General features: G+C 48.8%; 1 protein-coding gene across 3 annotated transcripts in view; it reads left to right on the forward strand.

Moving 5' to 3' along the window:
* The window catches only part of DDX46 (DEAD-box helicase 46), a 1,330,317-nt gene that overhangs the window by 368,086 nt on the left and 945,851 nt on the right, over positions 1-16,380 (forward strand). For all 3 annotated transcript variants that reach the window (XM_069652574.1, XM_069652572.1, XM_069652573.1), the window contains exon 7: positions 950-1,063. In XM_069652574.1, the coding sequence (XP_069508675.1) occupies positions 950-1,063 (114 nt within the window). The remainder of the gene's footprint in view (positions 1-949; positions 1,064-16,380) is intronic.

Below are 16,380 nucleotides of genomic sequence, written 5' to 3' on the forward strand. Positions count from 1 at the left end.
TCACACGTTCTGGGGGAAAAAACTACAACTGAGGCTACGGGCGTCGTGCGTCCTACTTATCACATCGGATGACGTCGGACGTCGGAGGAGGTCCTCGACGACGGCGCATCGACGTCGGACGCAGACGCCGAAAAAAGTTTCCGAAGCAGCACAGCTCTGGTGATTACATATCATAGATATGGAATACGTCGTCGGACCATCCCATCGAAAGAACGTTACCAGGTAAGAAAGTAACTTGTTCTTCTTCAAGCGTGCGAACCAGGCAAATAATTCACAGTACTATCTCAGTGGGCGCTTTCTAGGTGTGAATGATTGCAAAATGAACAATGTGCGATGCAGGCCTGTTCAGAGGATAGGTAGAGTGGCAGGACTTCGGAGTACAATGATTGCTTTACTCCCCATCCAGGCCACAACTACCTTGGTAGTAGCTGCTGGTTGACGGCTGGCCACTGGCTTCCCCTGCTGACAGCTGCAGACGCAATCTGGAGCTGCCTTTGTAGGTGCTGCCCTTTGCCTGGGACTCTTAGCCGCAGGGGCTGCACGGGCAGAGGGATGCCCTGGGAAGGTCAGTTAAGACCAACTATTGAGCCAATCAGGGGAGGGGGGCAAGCTGAAGGCAGTAGGAGGGGTGTGACGGGAAAAGGAAGTGGGGATAGGTTCGCAGGGGGATCGAGGGCCTTGAACGGGACTGGGGGCTCAAACAAAAATAACAAAAGCAGGAAAAACAAGGCCCAGGAGGGTCGTGTATGTGCTGCACTCGCCTGCTTCGCCGGGATGAAAAGAGGCAAGCTGGGAGCAGTGCCGGGCTGTAGGCCCCAGGCAAGGTTAGGTCTTGCTGACCAATCAGGGGAGGGGGGTGGGATGAGGGATGGAACAGGAAATGGAAGTGGGGATAAATTGTCTTTTTATACTGTTAAAAATGTTTACTTAGTTATTTTTCTTGTTCTAGAAATCTGGACCAAATGTAACAAAAGTTGTGACTGTTGTAACAACCAAAAAGCAACTTGCTGATGCAGAGAAGAAAAAAGGAGAACTCATGGAGAATGACCAGGATGCTATGGAGGTAACTCAATAATTTTCCTATTTGAAAAAAAAATTTTATGTTACTTTCTGTTACTGAATTACATATGAAATAAATGCAATGGAAAGGTGAAGGTGGCCACAATTCACAAGGAAGCTGGTGTGAAAGATAGTTCATGCTCTAAAGATCCTGTATTGTGGAAGTCCTGTGCTTCAACTGTTGTGCTCTGCACACCCCTTGTGGAGTGGTGTATTGATTGCCTGGAAACTAAAAGCTTCTCTTAAAGTGAGAACTTCCCGGAAATAAATATTTTTGATTATATCAAATAAATAGAGGTGGCTTGGACATTCACCTGACAACGAGGCTGCTGCAGCAGCGGTGCACTGCAAACAGTTCACAATGAAGCAGCTGACCAGACTGTTAGGTGAATGTTGTGTGATCCGGACACCCTTCTTTGACATCGCTGCTCAGGGTCCTATGGTTGTTTCTGTAGAGGGAGGAGCGGGCCTGGTTGTGACCCATACAAGCACCTTAAGGATGACACGTGATGCGTACCACTCCATTGAACTAGCCCACTTATGTTTGGGTGTTGTGGGGTGTGGGCTATCCAAGAGACATGGCCTGCTCTAATCCTGGCCCTGTTAGGACAGTTTCTCTGAAAAAGGGCTTAGTAAAAACATTCAACTGAGGCAGTACAAGACTCCACTCTTAGTATAAGACTGTACCAACTGAGTGCACAGTAGAGGAGTCAGGCTTATTTTAGGAGGTAGAGAGGGCTGTAGAATCAGTAGAAATGAAATTGTAATACAAATGGTCTGAAGAAACACTTCGTATTGTAAAAATAAAGGATTTATTTTAATACAGCTAGGCCCAGATAATTCTAGGGTTAAGTAAGCACTAACACATTATATGAAATCACAATTATAAAAACACAACATTATACTTGAAGGTACACAGACCAAAGTATAAACCCTATTGGGAAGCCCTGACAGTAGTTCTAGGGAATTCAAAACCTTTTCATACACATTCAGTATAGGTCACACCTATTCTTGGAGAAGAAACCAATGGTTACTTTCACAATTACATTCAGTAATGCAAGGGCTGTAGACCCAACCAGTTGTGCAGTGACTCTTGGTACAAATCACATAATCAGTCAATGGGACAATATACTTCTGGTGAATAGTGGAACACTTATTCTAGGTACAGTAAAAACCTATAACTACTTTTGTGAGAACACAGTTATACTAAGTGAGTAAAACCTAAGGATGTAATATACAATTACAGGTGCTTTTGAGATCAGTGAAACACAGATTGAGATGAGCAGTAACTCTGGTAACTTATTTTTGGATGGCGCATAGCTAACTCAAGGTAAGTAAAACCCACATACTTTATTTAACTTCACAATGAAGGGGAAATTCAAACCCAATGTTATACATTACTGAATGACTCCAAGTTATTCTATATTCGCAACAACCTAATACAGACATATTCTGGACAGGCTAGCAACAAGTCACGGGAAGCAAGACCCGGTTGGAGGACACTCATACAATTACCCTGCAGGAATAATCTGGTGAAGCCAACACTTTACTTTTGGGAAGAGGCACAACCTAATCGCAGGAGAGTAAAATACCTTCACATCTACTTTCTATTAGAATGGCAAAACCGTTTCTAAGGAAGAAAAGATGTTAACCATACATTTGAGAATAGTGCATCACACATTCAAGATATGTAAGAACTTTTGTAACTGTTCACTCTTAGTTACAGTTACCAAACAACTCTTTTTAAGTAACTTTTAAACACTTATTTTCTTTTCAAAAGGCCCAATCCTTTCAAAAGTCTTTCCCTGGTTCTTGGAGCATGAGTGTTCTCAATGGCAGAAGGGGGGGGGGCAAAAGCAGTGTCAGAATATGTTCTTTAGTAGCAAAAGTCAGAGTTCCTTAGGAAAACTGGGCAAACGGGTGTGTACTTTACTTCTAGGGTTAGAAGAGGGTCCAGGGGCTTTGCAGAAGACACTCCAGCAGGATTCTAGCTGTGGGACTGGGTGCACTGGACGAGAGACCTTTCAATCACAGAAAACACCCCACAGCTACACAGAAATCACAAGAGACTTAAGGTAAGTATATACCCAAGCCAACATAGTACCTCAGCATTGGAGAAGATTTTGCAGCAGGAGGACTTCAGGGTCTGCAGTCAAATACCCAGTCAGTGGATTCCTTGGCGTGGTGACTGAAAACAAGACCTCAGAAGGGACTTTGCAGCAGGGATCAATGAAGAAGGCTCTAGGCAAGGTTTCCCTCGCGGCTGAATGTGGTTCTGCGGATTTGGCACCTTTTCAAGGAGCACAGAAGAAAACGGAATATTGTGGTTGAGTTCTCGTCATTACGAAGGACCAGCACTCTGTTGAGGGGACTTTTCAGACTCGATTTGTGTCCCTGGCGATCCACCAGGATGCCCATGAAGTTTCAGAACCCAACCTTTTGGTATAAGTCCATACTACACAGGTTGGTAGTGTGGCTGAATAGCCAGGCTTATCTGAATAGGGGTCAATGTGAGCTGTAGGGGAGTTACAGAGATTCACAGTGACAAGTATTCAAATAAATTCTTACAAGGTTTCTTGATTAAACAATTAATAATTTATGTAACGGTCAGTTTGAGTAAGCCTTCTTCAGAAGGGGCAATATAATAGTAACACGCAAATACACTCCAAAATATACACTTAATACAGTGAGTACCCTTTTGGGATGGCACAAAGACCCTTCCTACATCCTCAGCTGACTTTAGTAACTAGGACACTGTGGACATCAGCTGACTTTAGTAACTAGGACACTGTGGACATTAATATACTACTGTTGGCATTTAGGATCAGACTTAAGAGAAGGTCAAAGCAAAAGGTTAATTAGAACAAAACAAGAGGTCTCACAAACATTCTGAAGCAGGTAAGTACTTTTGAAAACCGCCAATTGAAAGTTTATTAACCCCTTCCTGGAAGGAAGACTAAACACAATGTCAGAGGTAGGAAGAGGCATTCAGGGAGCCAAGCTAGCCCAAAGTCAATTTGGCAAAAGTCTAGGTGAGCTGAAGCACTTTTCAGATGTAGGTAAAAGTCTTGCACAATATTTTAGAAGTCTTTGTTGAAAAGTCAAAGTAGGGCCACAAGCTTGTGAAGTAAAGATGCTGTTAGCAACTCTACAGAGCAACTAAGACAGGTCTCAGCAGAGAACAAGTGCGGGTACACAACAAGCGGTAAATTCTCTTATACTGTGCAGTACCTTTGGTTAGACGAAAAGGGCTTTGGCTGGCTTCTGTTCCTGTGCAGCTCTGCAGATCCTGTGTTTATGGGCCTCTGTCGTGGGGACAAGAGGGAGGACGTCTGGAGGACTCCTGCACTGCAACAGGATGATCAGCAACAGAAAAGGACCAGCTTCTATTGGTTACCAGTCAATTGGTCGAAAACATTTGGTCGACAGGACAACTGGTCGACACCATTTGGTCGAATGCCAAATGGTCGAATTTTTGTTTTTTTTTTTTACCCTTTTTTTGTTTTTTTTTGGGGGGGTCCCCCCAACCCCCTTTTTTTTCTTTTTTTTTTCCCCCACACGAAAACCCACAAAAGACACATATATATATATATATATATATATATATATATATATATATATATATATATATATATATATATATATATAAAAATCGACCATTTGGCATTCGACCAAATGGTGTCGACCAGTTTGCTGTCGACCAATTGACTGGACACCGCTTCTATTCAGTGGCACTTTGCGGTTTCAGCTCCTCACGTCTAAGCAAATATCAACACTGCGTGCTCTTGGCTGTCGAGATGGGCTTTCCTTGCATCTGGGGTCCAGCACTCTGAGGTGGCTCAGGCTCGGTCAGTCCTGCTTTCTGGGAGTCTGGAGGGTTTTCCAGGAGATCTTGGCCAACTTAAAAGCAACACACAAGAACTGGTGTTCCTATCCCTGGCTATTCGGGTCCAGCAGCAACTGCAGTGGAATTTCAACCGGCTCCGTGAGGATGTCCAGGTGGCTTATTTTGGAGTTGATTGGTCCCACCAACTCAAGGGTTCCATACAAATTCGGAAATTCAGCACAGCAGCAGGGCTTCACCAGGCAAACCAACGGTCCAGGAGTTGCAGCAGGCGTCTCTTCCAAGAAGTTCTTCGAATTCCTTCGTCCAGTGGTCGACTCTGCCTTCCAAGCCAAAAAAGCCTTGGTTTTTTCAGATTTCTCCCATTCATTCCAGCCTAGCTTTCATTCACCCAGCAGGGTGGCTGTCCTTGCCGGACAGCCAGCCGGCCAATCCCCTAAGAGTGCATTCCTCTCTCCTAGGAGACTAAGCACTGGGAGTTTCGGGCACCTTCCTCGCTTCCTGCCCCTGCCAGACACCCTGGAGCCAGAGACAGGCTTTACTTGTGAATCCCGCCAAAGGCAAAATGAGCAAAGGAACCAAACCTGGTTTGGCACGCAGGGTAAATCTCAAGCAGGACCTTTCCACAAAGAAAAGGGGGAAAAAAGAAGACCGGGCCATTTTGACAAAAATGGCACCCTTGGATGCTTTAGTGCAGCTACAAACGTAGCCCTCGGTAAAGGCACCCCACGGTAGTTAAGAGTAAACCACTGCCATCAGCCATTCATCGAGGAAGGGGTAACATAAACAAGTTAAGTGAGAAGCTAGACAAAGGGGATACTAAGTAACCCCTCCAGCACCCTATTGTAAGATGGTGTGTGCTGGGTCTAGAAAGTTACAATGGAAGTAAAGTCAATTTACTTCACTGCTCTTGGAAACAGTAGTTTATCCAATAGAAGGTATTTAAACCTTGGAGAAATCTGGAAGACTTCCCTGTCACTGCACTGAAGGTGCTTTGTGACACAATGTAAAAGGTGATCCCTGTGGAGTTTGTCAGACTCCACAACCAAAAGAAACGCAGAGTTCAAATCACACTTCAAATACATGAGCGAGTGGGGAAAAAAAGGGTCTCACTCTCTCCAGGTTAAACAATTAGTCTTAAAATGCAGCCAAGTTGCAAGTGGTCTCTCAGGTAGAGAGGAATTGGCACATCTGAGTATTCTCCCTAGTTCATAGAGTAATTGATGTAATTGATGTATTTTTAGTTTGATAATCTGGCCGAATGGCACTGTCCTCAAAGATTATTCTTTCTTGCAATTATTGATTCTATATTCGACTTTCACTGGCTCTCCACACCATAGGTCTTTGGTAGGCAGACCTGTTGTAGAATGGTTTGATTTTGATCTGCTCAATGGAGCCCTACAAGTGAAATCCTGCCAACCCGATTAAATCTAATCCATCTGAGGTATCTAAGAAGTATCATTTTTGTCTTTATACCTTAAAATGATGTTTAAAATGCCATTTTCGAGGGGATTTGGTCCTCCGACGTATTCCATATCTATGATAGTAATCACCACAGCTATGCTGCTTCGGAAAATCTTTCTGCGTCCTCTGTCGATGACGTCAGTATGCTGTCCTCGAGGGCCTCTGTCGAGCCGACGTCACCGGATGTTATATGTAGGACGCACGACGCCCGTAGCCTCAGTTCCGTTTTTTCCGCAAATGTGTTCGCTTCAGAGATCTCGCTGCACCTCGATTCTACTGAATCCTGTTCTTTCGGTTCTTTGAATCTGTTTCTTCATTGCTATCGTATGCCGTCTGTCTTCTACCACGCGGTCTGGGTTTAAGAAGTGTCAGGTGTGTGGGTCCAAGATGTCGCTGACGGATACGCACAACGCTTGCCTCTGGTGCCTCGAGGAGGACCATGATAAAGACGACTGTGTTGACTGCCAATCATTCACTTTGAAGGCCTTGCAGGAGCGTAAGAAGCTGCTGTCGGTCGGTAAGGTGGCCAAGCCCTGGAAGTCGCGTTCCACTGGTCTTTCGATGGACGATTCGAGGGGCGACACTCTGCATCGTCGTCGTGAGTCCGGGGGTTCTCGGTCTGGGAGTCGGGCCCGCCCTTCCTCTGCCTCTTTGAGGCACTCCAGGAAGCGCTGTCACAGGTCGCCTTCCCCCTCCTCTTCCGAGCACTCCGCCCGTCGGCAGGTTGCTTGTCCCAACAAGCATTCCACTCCTGAGGAATGGTATTCCTTCCAAAAGGAGATGTTGGCAATTTTTCAATCGCAGGGCTGCGGTCCGTATGCGCCTTCCGAGGACGCCGGTCGTGGCCGTGCTAGTGACACCGCTCATACGCCTTTGGGCTCGAGCAGTCATCGCGACCACCGGGCGTCTTCGAGGTCCCGGTCGGACAAGGATGGTCGCTCTAGACATGCCCGCTCCAGGTCCCGGTCCTTGACGCCCTCGAGTCCACGAGAACCTGTGAAGTCTTCGAGGAAGACATCGACGCCGCCGAGGTTGTCGACGCATTCTCTCGAGGCCCCGCCTCCGAGGAAGTCGTCGACGCCATCGGCGCCCATGCTGTCGAGAGACACGCTCGGGGTTCAGCCCTCGAGGCCTGTGTCGATGCCGTCAAAGCTGTTGGCGCCGCGCTCCACGCCGGTTCCGTCGACACCTTTCGAGGCGGCCTTGTTGGAGGTACACCGTGGCACAGTGGCACCCCCCAGAAACGCGCTGGCCAAGGCTAAACATGTCTTTGTGCCTTTTTCTGTAACCTCCTTCCAGCCTCTGGATTATATTTCTGAGGTGGATGAGGGGTCTGAGGGAAGGTGAGGTTCCTGCAGGGGTTCCTGATGACATTGTTTCTGGTCATGGTCAACTTGAGGACCTGCGTCAGTCGCTGCACGACGCCAGTGGTCTGGATACCTCTCCGGAGGTGGAGTTTGGTAGGCCGGAGCCTGGCACGCATGCCAAATCCTCATACCGGCGCCTCATGTCGAGGGTCACGGACTACCTGGGGTGGTCTGCTCCCACTGTGGATTTTCAGCAGGATGACCTGACTGATATCCTGGACCAAGGTCCTCCAACTTACCCGGTGCTGCCATTCCATATGGCCTTGCAGAGAAGGGTGGCTGTGGCTTGGACTGCTCCCAAGAGTCTCCCGGCAGTGAGCAAGTCCTTGCCGAGGAAATATTGCCCAGCCAGTGGCGACCCCTGCTACTTGACCACGCACCCTACTCCGGAGAGTTTGGTGGTGCAGGCGGCAACGGCCCCAGCAAAGCAGGCGTCGTACCCTACCCTACCATCCCTCCTGATGCGGAAGACAAACGTTTTGGCGGCTGGGCGAAGAAGGTATTTTCTTCTGGTGGGTATGGCGCTTCAGGCTGCCAACTCCGTTGGTGCCTTGTCTCATTTCACGCAGACTCTGTGGAACTGTATTTCCCTAGCGGCTGATCATATTCCCGAAGGGGAGGAACGGGATGGTTTCCTTGCTATCGTGCTGGATGGCAAAGATGCAATGTGTGAATCCATTCAGTCGGGTCTGGACATGGTTGATTGCGTCAGCTGTTTCGTGGCGGCGAGCACCGTTATACACAGGTTTGCATGGTTGCGGAAGTCGGGTTTTGCTAATGATGTGCAAGCCCGGCTCCTCAACATGCCCTTTGATTGTGACCTTCTTTTTGGCAGCAAGGCTGACGAGAGTCTTATGAGGTTGCAGACCTCCAAAGCTGCAGCAAAGTCGTTGGGTGCTGCAGTTCGCCAACCTCCGCCTTTTCGTCCTAGGGGACAGCAATGGAGGGGATGTGCCTTTCGATATTACTCGTCCTTTAGTAAATCGAGAGGAGCTGCTAGTCAAAGGGGCAACCGTAGGAGTGCCAGAGGTGGAAAACAAGGTACTCAAGGTGCCAAGGCTGCGTAAGCAGTTGCCTCTTTGCCCTCAGGCACTGCCGCAGCCGCTTCAGCTCAGTCATGAGGCCCATGCTTCTCTGGTTGGGGGAAGGCTGGCGCAGCATCTTGTAGAATGGCGTGCCATTACTTCAGATGTGTGGGTTCTGGAGATCATAGCCCACGGCTACTGTCTTCCTTTCCTGCAGAGGCCTCACGACAATCCACCAGGGAATCTCTTTGAAGAGTCAGGATCCGCTCCTTGCGCAGGAAATTCAATCCCCGCTGGAGAAAGGCGCCATAGAACTGGGGCTTGTAGCGGAGAGGAACAAGGGATGGTATTCCCCTTATTTTTTGATTTTCGAAGTAAGACAGAGGATTGAGACCCATCATGGACTTGCGTGGTTTGAACAAGCTCCTCGGGAAGGACAAGTCAAAGATGGTTACTCTTTCTCGAGTCCTCCAGGCCCTTCAACTTCAGGACTGGTTGGTGTCTCTCGACCTCAAGGATGCTTATTTTCTTGTGCCGATCCATCCCAAGCACAAGAAGTACCTTAGGTTTGCGGTTGGCGACTCGCACTTTCAATTTCAGGTCCTGCCGTTCAGATTGACCTCTGCCCCGAGGGTTTTCACCAAGCTCATGGTGGTGGTGGCAGCGTTACTCAGGAAAGGGGGATTCACGTCTACCCCTACCTGGACGATTGGTCGATCAGAACGCACTCTCCCGAGCAAGTCCTGGATCATCTGTCAGTCACCTGCCACTCCCTTCACAAGCTGGGCTTCTCCCTCAACTTAAAGAAGTCTCACTTGACGCCAACTCAGCGGCTCCAGTACATCAGAGCAGTGCTCGACACGTCCCTGGGGCAGTGTTTTTCTCCCCAGGTGAGGGCTCACCATATTCCGCAGATGGTGCACAAGTTTCAACATGCCCAGTCTCTCCCAGCGTTCGAGTTCTTGAGGTTGCTCGGCCTCATGGCATCCTGCATTCTTCTGATGCCAGAGGCCAGGTTGCGGATGAGATCTTTGCAATGGGCTCTCAAGCTCCAGTGGTCACAGTCTTCCGGCAGGATGTCGGACCCCGTTCAGGGGCTGCCCTTGGTCGCCCAGGATCTTCTGTGGTGGGCCGTCGAAGGCAATCTGATGAGGGGGGCTCCGTTTTGACTTCTCTGACTGGAGGTGACGATCTTGACGGATGTGTCCCTCACGGGATGGGGAGCTCATGCCAACGAGTTGACAGTCAGCGTCCAGACTCCATATCAATCTGTTGGAGCTGAGGGCCTTCAGGCTTGCCCTGAAGGCTTTTCTGCCGACTGTGCGAGAAAAGAATGTCCTGATTCTGACGGACAACACAGTGGCCATGCACTACCTCAACAAAAAGGGGGGGGCAGGGTCACTTCCTCTGTGCAGGGAGGCGATGCAGCTCTGGTTCTGAGCCATCCAGCAGGAAATTTTGATCTCGGCAGTTCATCTGGCCGGAGACGAAAGCGAGACGGCGGACGCTCTGAGCAGGCAGAGCGCGATCTCTCACGAGTGGGAGTTGGCTCAGGAGATTCTCCTGGAGTTCTTCGCCCTTTGAGGGACCCCTCAAGTGGATCTCTTCGCCTCTAGTGTCAATAGGAAGTGTGAAAGGTTCTGCTAGTGGGAATTTCCTCCAAGAGGAGCCTTGGGAGACACGTTTGTGGTGGAGTGGTCCTTCCCACTGCTGTACGCGTTTCCTCCAGTCCCCGTCATCCCGCAAGCGCTGCAGAGGTTCCCGGATGATACTCATCGCTCCGGCATGGGCCCGGAGGACGTGGTACCCGGACCTTCGCGACTTGTCCATTTGCCCTCCACGTCGTCTTCCCTACCGAGACGATCTGCTCTCACGGGAGGGGGGGGTCAGGTTCTCCATCCAGAGGTCATATCCCTCAACCTTTACGCTTGGCTTCTGAAAGGTTGAGGTATAAGGATTGGGACCTCCTTGAGGTCGTGATGGAGGTGTTGCTTTCAGCCAGACAGCCGGCAACAAAGTCCCTGTACCGTTGCCGTTGGAGAAAGTTCTGCGACTGGTGCAGGGTTAAGAATGTGGATCCTTTTTCATGTGAGATTCCCATGGTTCTGTCTTTTTTGCTTTCTTTGGCCCACAGGGACCTTCAAGTGGGTACCATTAAAGGTTACCTGGCGGCGCTGTCCACATTTATGCGCTCGTCTGAGGAGTGTTCTTATTTTAAAATCCCTTTAATTTCTCAGTTTCTGAAAGAGCTCACTAATGTGTTACCTCTGTCACCTTTCCAGGTGCCCGGGTGGAATTTGAACCTTGTTCTCAAGTTTCTAATGGGTGCTCCATTTGAGCCTTTACATTCTTGTTCTTTGAGACTGTTAACCCTGAAAACTGTGTTTTTAGTTGCGGTCACTTCCGCTCGCAGAGTGAGGGAGTTATAGGCACGGTCTGTTAAGCCACCCTTCACTGTGTTTCATAAGGGCAGGGTTGTCCTTGGAGTTCGTCCTTCTTTTCTTCCAAAAGTGGTGTTGGATTTTAATTTGAGCCAGAAAGTCATTCTTCAGGCATTTCATCCTCCTCCGCATCCTGGTAAGGACGAGGAGAGGCTCCATAGGTTAGATCCTAGGAGAGCTTTAAGTTTCTACATTTCACGCATGTCCCGGGTCAGAGTGGACGATCAGCTCTTTATTGGTTACGCTGGAAGGCGTTTGGGACAAGCTGTGACTAAGCAGACTTGGTCTAGATGGATTATCTTGGCATTTTCTGAATGTTACTGCCTGGCGGGTAAGGACCCTCCAATAGGCTTACAGGCCCATTCGACTAGGGGTATGACTGCCTCTATTGCCCTGCAGAGGGGTGTTCCTATTTGTAACTTCTGTAAAGCAGCCACTTGGCCTTCGGTCCATACTTTTGTACGCCACTACTCCCTAGATTCTATCCATGGGCAGGATCTGGCCTTTACTCTGCAATTTGATTGGGCATTCTAAATTTTGTATATTCTAAATTCTTTTCCCACCTCCTTACGTTGGTACTGCTTTGGGAGTCTGTCATAGATGTGGAATACGTCGGAGGACCCAATCCCCTCGAAGAACAAGTTACTCTCTTACCTGGTAACATTCTTTCGATGGGATGGTCCGACGACTTATTCCATATCGCTTCCTCCCTGCCTTCCCCGCTACAGAATTTCTTGTGCGATTGCAGCTTACGTTTCCGCAAGGCTTTGTGGTCCTACTGGCAGAAGATTGGTGCCACGCGTTTTGGGAAAAAACTCCCAACTGAGGCTACAGGCATCGTGCGTTCTACTTATAACATCCGGTGACGTCGGCTCGACGGAGGCCCTTGAGGACAGTGTATCGACGTCATCGACACAGGACGCAGATGCCAAAAGATTTTCCCAAGCAGCACAGCTGTGGTGATTACTGTCATAGATATGGAATACGTCGTCGAACCATCCCATCGAAAGGTAAGAGTAACTTGTTCTCAAACAGTGAATAGTGATGTTATCACTACAGTGGTGATTGCTGCAATTTAGACACAAATGCTTTATAACATTTGTTGCCCTGATGCTCCACCACTATGATTGTATATATGTACATTTAGGCTGTCAATTGCCCAGTGTAGATATCTTTTCATGAGACAACTGATTTATTGTATATAGTATTGCTTATATTGTATATTTCTGTAACCCATGCCTCATCGGCGTGCATTTATTCTCTTTGACGCGTCAAGCACTGTAACCACGGCTGGACTTCATTCTTTGCATGTAACCAAGCTTTGCAATCCTCTTGTTACCTCTGCGTCTTGCTACCCCTCTAGGGGTTAGGTGCGCAATATAAATAAATAAAATACAAATACATAACCTAATGCTTAATGGCCTGGTTACTGTAAACTTCATGCAGTTTTTCCTTTGTGTGAAATATTTAGAAAGAAAATGTAGCTGTCGAGCATGACACACATTTGTGATCGGTCACCTAGCTTCTTGACAATCTGGTTTTTCTGTTTGGTGTACTACAGGGATACAGCCTTGCAGGTGATAGATGGCTACTGTGTGCTATTTGCTGAAGTTTACTGCCTTTTAGTGTTGTAGGGTCTGTGGCTTGTAACACAAATTAAACTGGGGGTACTCCTCATCATGCAAGCACATACTGAATGTGACTGTTTTTCCTCTGTTCTTACTGCCTGCTTGCACCATGAGAGGTTGTAGTGTTGAGTATTCCTGTGCTCCCATGCCTTACCAGGTTCCCCAGGGTTTCAATTGTATTTTGGTACTTTTTAACCTGTCCATGGGGCCACTGGAAGTTCTGTCTTAGCTCGGCATCAATCACTTTTATGTATGACACAACATATGCCTGCAGGGGTGGGGGTCGTCACTCTTGGATATTGATTACGTAAAGGACTGCAAAAAGGTTTAAATGGCTGCTATTATTTTTCATTTATTTTAACCCTTTAAGTGCCATGGGGTTTTCCCCCCAGTGCCACAGCCTTTTTTGGTGATTTCGGTATGTCGCCATCAATGCCTTCTAACTTTTTTGTTACATGAGATATCTCTGCCAAATTTTGCCCCTTTTTTTCCCCACAGGCGATCGTAACGCCACCCAGGAATCCTAGGTTGCTGTAGGGGGGTGAGAGAAAATAACCAAAAAGGGCAAAAATGTTTTTTTTCAAAAATTGCCAATATAATGATGTACAAAGAAGCCTGTGGTTTTTTCTTGTAAGAGCTAGGAACAAATGGTTTGCTGTGCTGAATTCCCCAATTTCCTGTCTTTCAAGAACAGGTTGAATTTTTTTTATTTTGATGTAGTTATCAACCATTTTGTGAGAGGTAGGCGATTTTGTCCATTTTTGCCAATTGGACAGAATGGAAGAAAAGGGTAGGAAAGCTGAATTGGAGGATAGAAAGGCATACATTTCTGAAAAGTAGAAAACCTTTTCAAGGGTAGGTGACTTTTGCAGGTTACGAAAGTGTATGGTGCCTAAAGCAGCAACTAAAAGTAGGGCACATTTGGGAAATGAAAGGGTTGTGTGAGAAAGGGCACCGACAAATGGGTCAAAACGTTATGAATACCACACAAACACAACAAATGTCATACCTTCCCGACACAATACACATGTCCCGATGAAAACGGTACCTCACATGTGTTGGTGCACCTACCTGGGTGCCAAGTCCGAAATGTGGCAAAAAACCGCATTTACCGTACAGTTCACTCGTCTCGCCCACCGAAACACACCACCAACACATGGCCTACCGTCCCGCGTTCCCACAGGTGTCCCGATGCAAACAGTACCTCACGTGTGGATGCACCTACCTGGGGCGCAAAAGGAAAACGGTAACCCACTGGTAACCCCAAGCCTTTTGGCACAGCACATTTTGTTCATGTGGGCAACCTACAGATTTAGGCCTAGGGTGTCGAAGCCAGCAAGGAAAACGGGGCACCCATGCATTTCCCAAAAGACACCCGTGGAAATCTACAGATGTCTGCCTTCCGCAAATTGCCCCAGTTTTTATTAGCAACAAACCCCGACACGTGTCCCGATGAGAAGGGTACCTCACATGTGTGGGTGCATCTACCGGGGGCACAAAAGGAAAAGGGTAACCCACTGGTAACCCCAAGCCTTTCGCCACTACCCATTTTGTTCATGTGGGCAACCTACAGATTTGGGCCCAGGGTGTCGAAGCCAGCAAGGAAAACAGGGAACCCCATGCATTTCTCAAAAGAGGACACCCGTCTTGCGCAAATTGCCCCAGAATGTATTACCCAGAACCCCCGGCAAAGACCCACATGGGAGAAGGGTGCCCAAGGCCAGGCATATTTCTGCCGACTTTGCTGGAGCCCTGGCTGCCCTGCGTTACAGCTTCTCCCCACCAGGGAGTCCCGGCAGTGTGCCAATACCTTCCGAAGGGAAAAGCTGTAATACAGCCCAGCCGCAACTCCAGGACGGTTGGAGGTGATATTCCTGGCCTTGGACATCCATGTAGCATGTCGGTGTACCATCCCCTAAGCACAGCAGCAGCTCCAGGGAGCCCCAGCAGGATCCCCATTCCTCCCTGGAGGTGACATCTGTAACGTAGCACAGCCAGAGGTGGAGCTTGGGCTTGCAGACGGGTAACCCACATGGGAGGGATCCACCCCCAGGGAAACACCAAGGTTTTGCTGGCATGGGGGGAAATTTGTGGCCTGCCCCTGCAATTGTGTCCCAGCCCACCAACATAGCTTCCCAGACAGCCCATTCCCACCCACACCAACAATCCAGTCTCACCCACCCCACTGACAGTGGGCCCTAACCATAGTATAATAAAAAACAGTACTCCCATAACGTTGCAGCTGCTCGCGTAGAAAAAGCTGTAAACAAAAAACATGTTAGCTATGGTCACACCAGCAAAAACAAATCAATAATTTTCAAGCATGCCCCCCCCCCTGCAAGCCATTCCTGGTGGTTTACTGAACCTCACCCCCCCCCCCCCACTGAAAACCCATTTGCCCCTTCCTACAGGCAGATATCTGCCCCCAGAGAGGCCTGCATGAGGTACCCCTGCCACATATTTTGGGTGTCGGGGAGAGGGCCACCAAAAATTGTGGGACAGGCCCCCCCAGTGGGTGGGGCAGTAAGGTTTGGGCACCCTGGGGGCAGATTGGCACACCAATGTGCCCATCTGCGCCAAGGGAAGTTTGGTAAACTAAGAAAACATTTGAAAATGTCAGGCTGCACTTTAGGGGGGGGCTGAGGGGCACCCTAAACCGCCAGAAAATGTTCAAATGTAATGGGGGGTGCACCTCTCGACCCCACCCCAATCGGAAGGGCAGCACATCTCATGTCGCCCTCCCTGGGGGCAGATATGGCGGGGCCTGTCCTGCACTCCTCCTTGGGCTCAGGTGTCCTTTCCTAGGAGCAGATATCTGCCCCCAGGGAGGGCTGCATGACATGGCCCCCACTCCATTTTGGGTGGGGGCTGAGGGGGTCACCACCACTTCCCATTGGAAAATTCCCCGTCGGTTTGGTGTGCCCCACAGCCCCCCTAAAATGCGGTCTACCATTTTCACTTTTTTCCTTTTGGTAACCCATCTCCCCTTGACGCAGAGGGGCACATTGGTGTGCCGATCTGGCCATAGGGTGCCCAAACCTTACTGCCCCACCCACTAGGGGGCCTGTCCCCCAATTTTTGGTGGCCCTCTCCCTCACCCCAAACAGGTGGCGGGGGCACTTCATGCAGGCCTCCCTGGGCCTCCTACAAACAGCTGCGTGAGGCACTACCCCCCCCCCCTCCATTTGGGGTAGGGGGGGAGAGGGCCCCCAAAAAGTGGGACAGGCCTTCCAGTGGGTGGGGCAGTAAGGTTTGGGCACCCTGGGCCAGATTGGCACACCTATGTGTCCCTCTGCGCCAAGGCAAGTTTAGTAAACAAAGAAAATAATTCAAATTGGCAGGCTGTCTTTGAGCAGCATGCCATGCTTTGCAGGGATCATACAAAACAAGGTGCTAAAATGGACGAGCTATCTCGTCCTTGGCACTACGGAGGTAATGGGTTAAAAACCATAAACATTTTCTGTTCTCCAATAGAAGTTTTGAATTCTGTTCCTGGTGTGGTTCTGGTTGCTGTACGTTATGTGGCATGCACCATCTTGTCCATCTCTGATA

This window comes from Ambystoma mexicanum, chromosome 3p (genome assembly GCF_040938575.1).
Source record: "Ambystoma mexicanum isolate Mex_15411 chromosome 3p, UKY_AmexF1_1, whole genome shotgun sequence".
NCBI classification, from domain to species: domain Eukaryota; kingdom Metazoa; phylum Chordata; class Amphibia; order Caudata; family Ambystomatidae; genus Ambystoma; species Ambystoma mexicanum.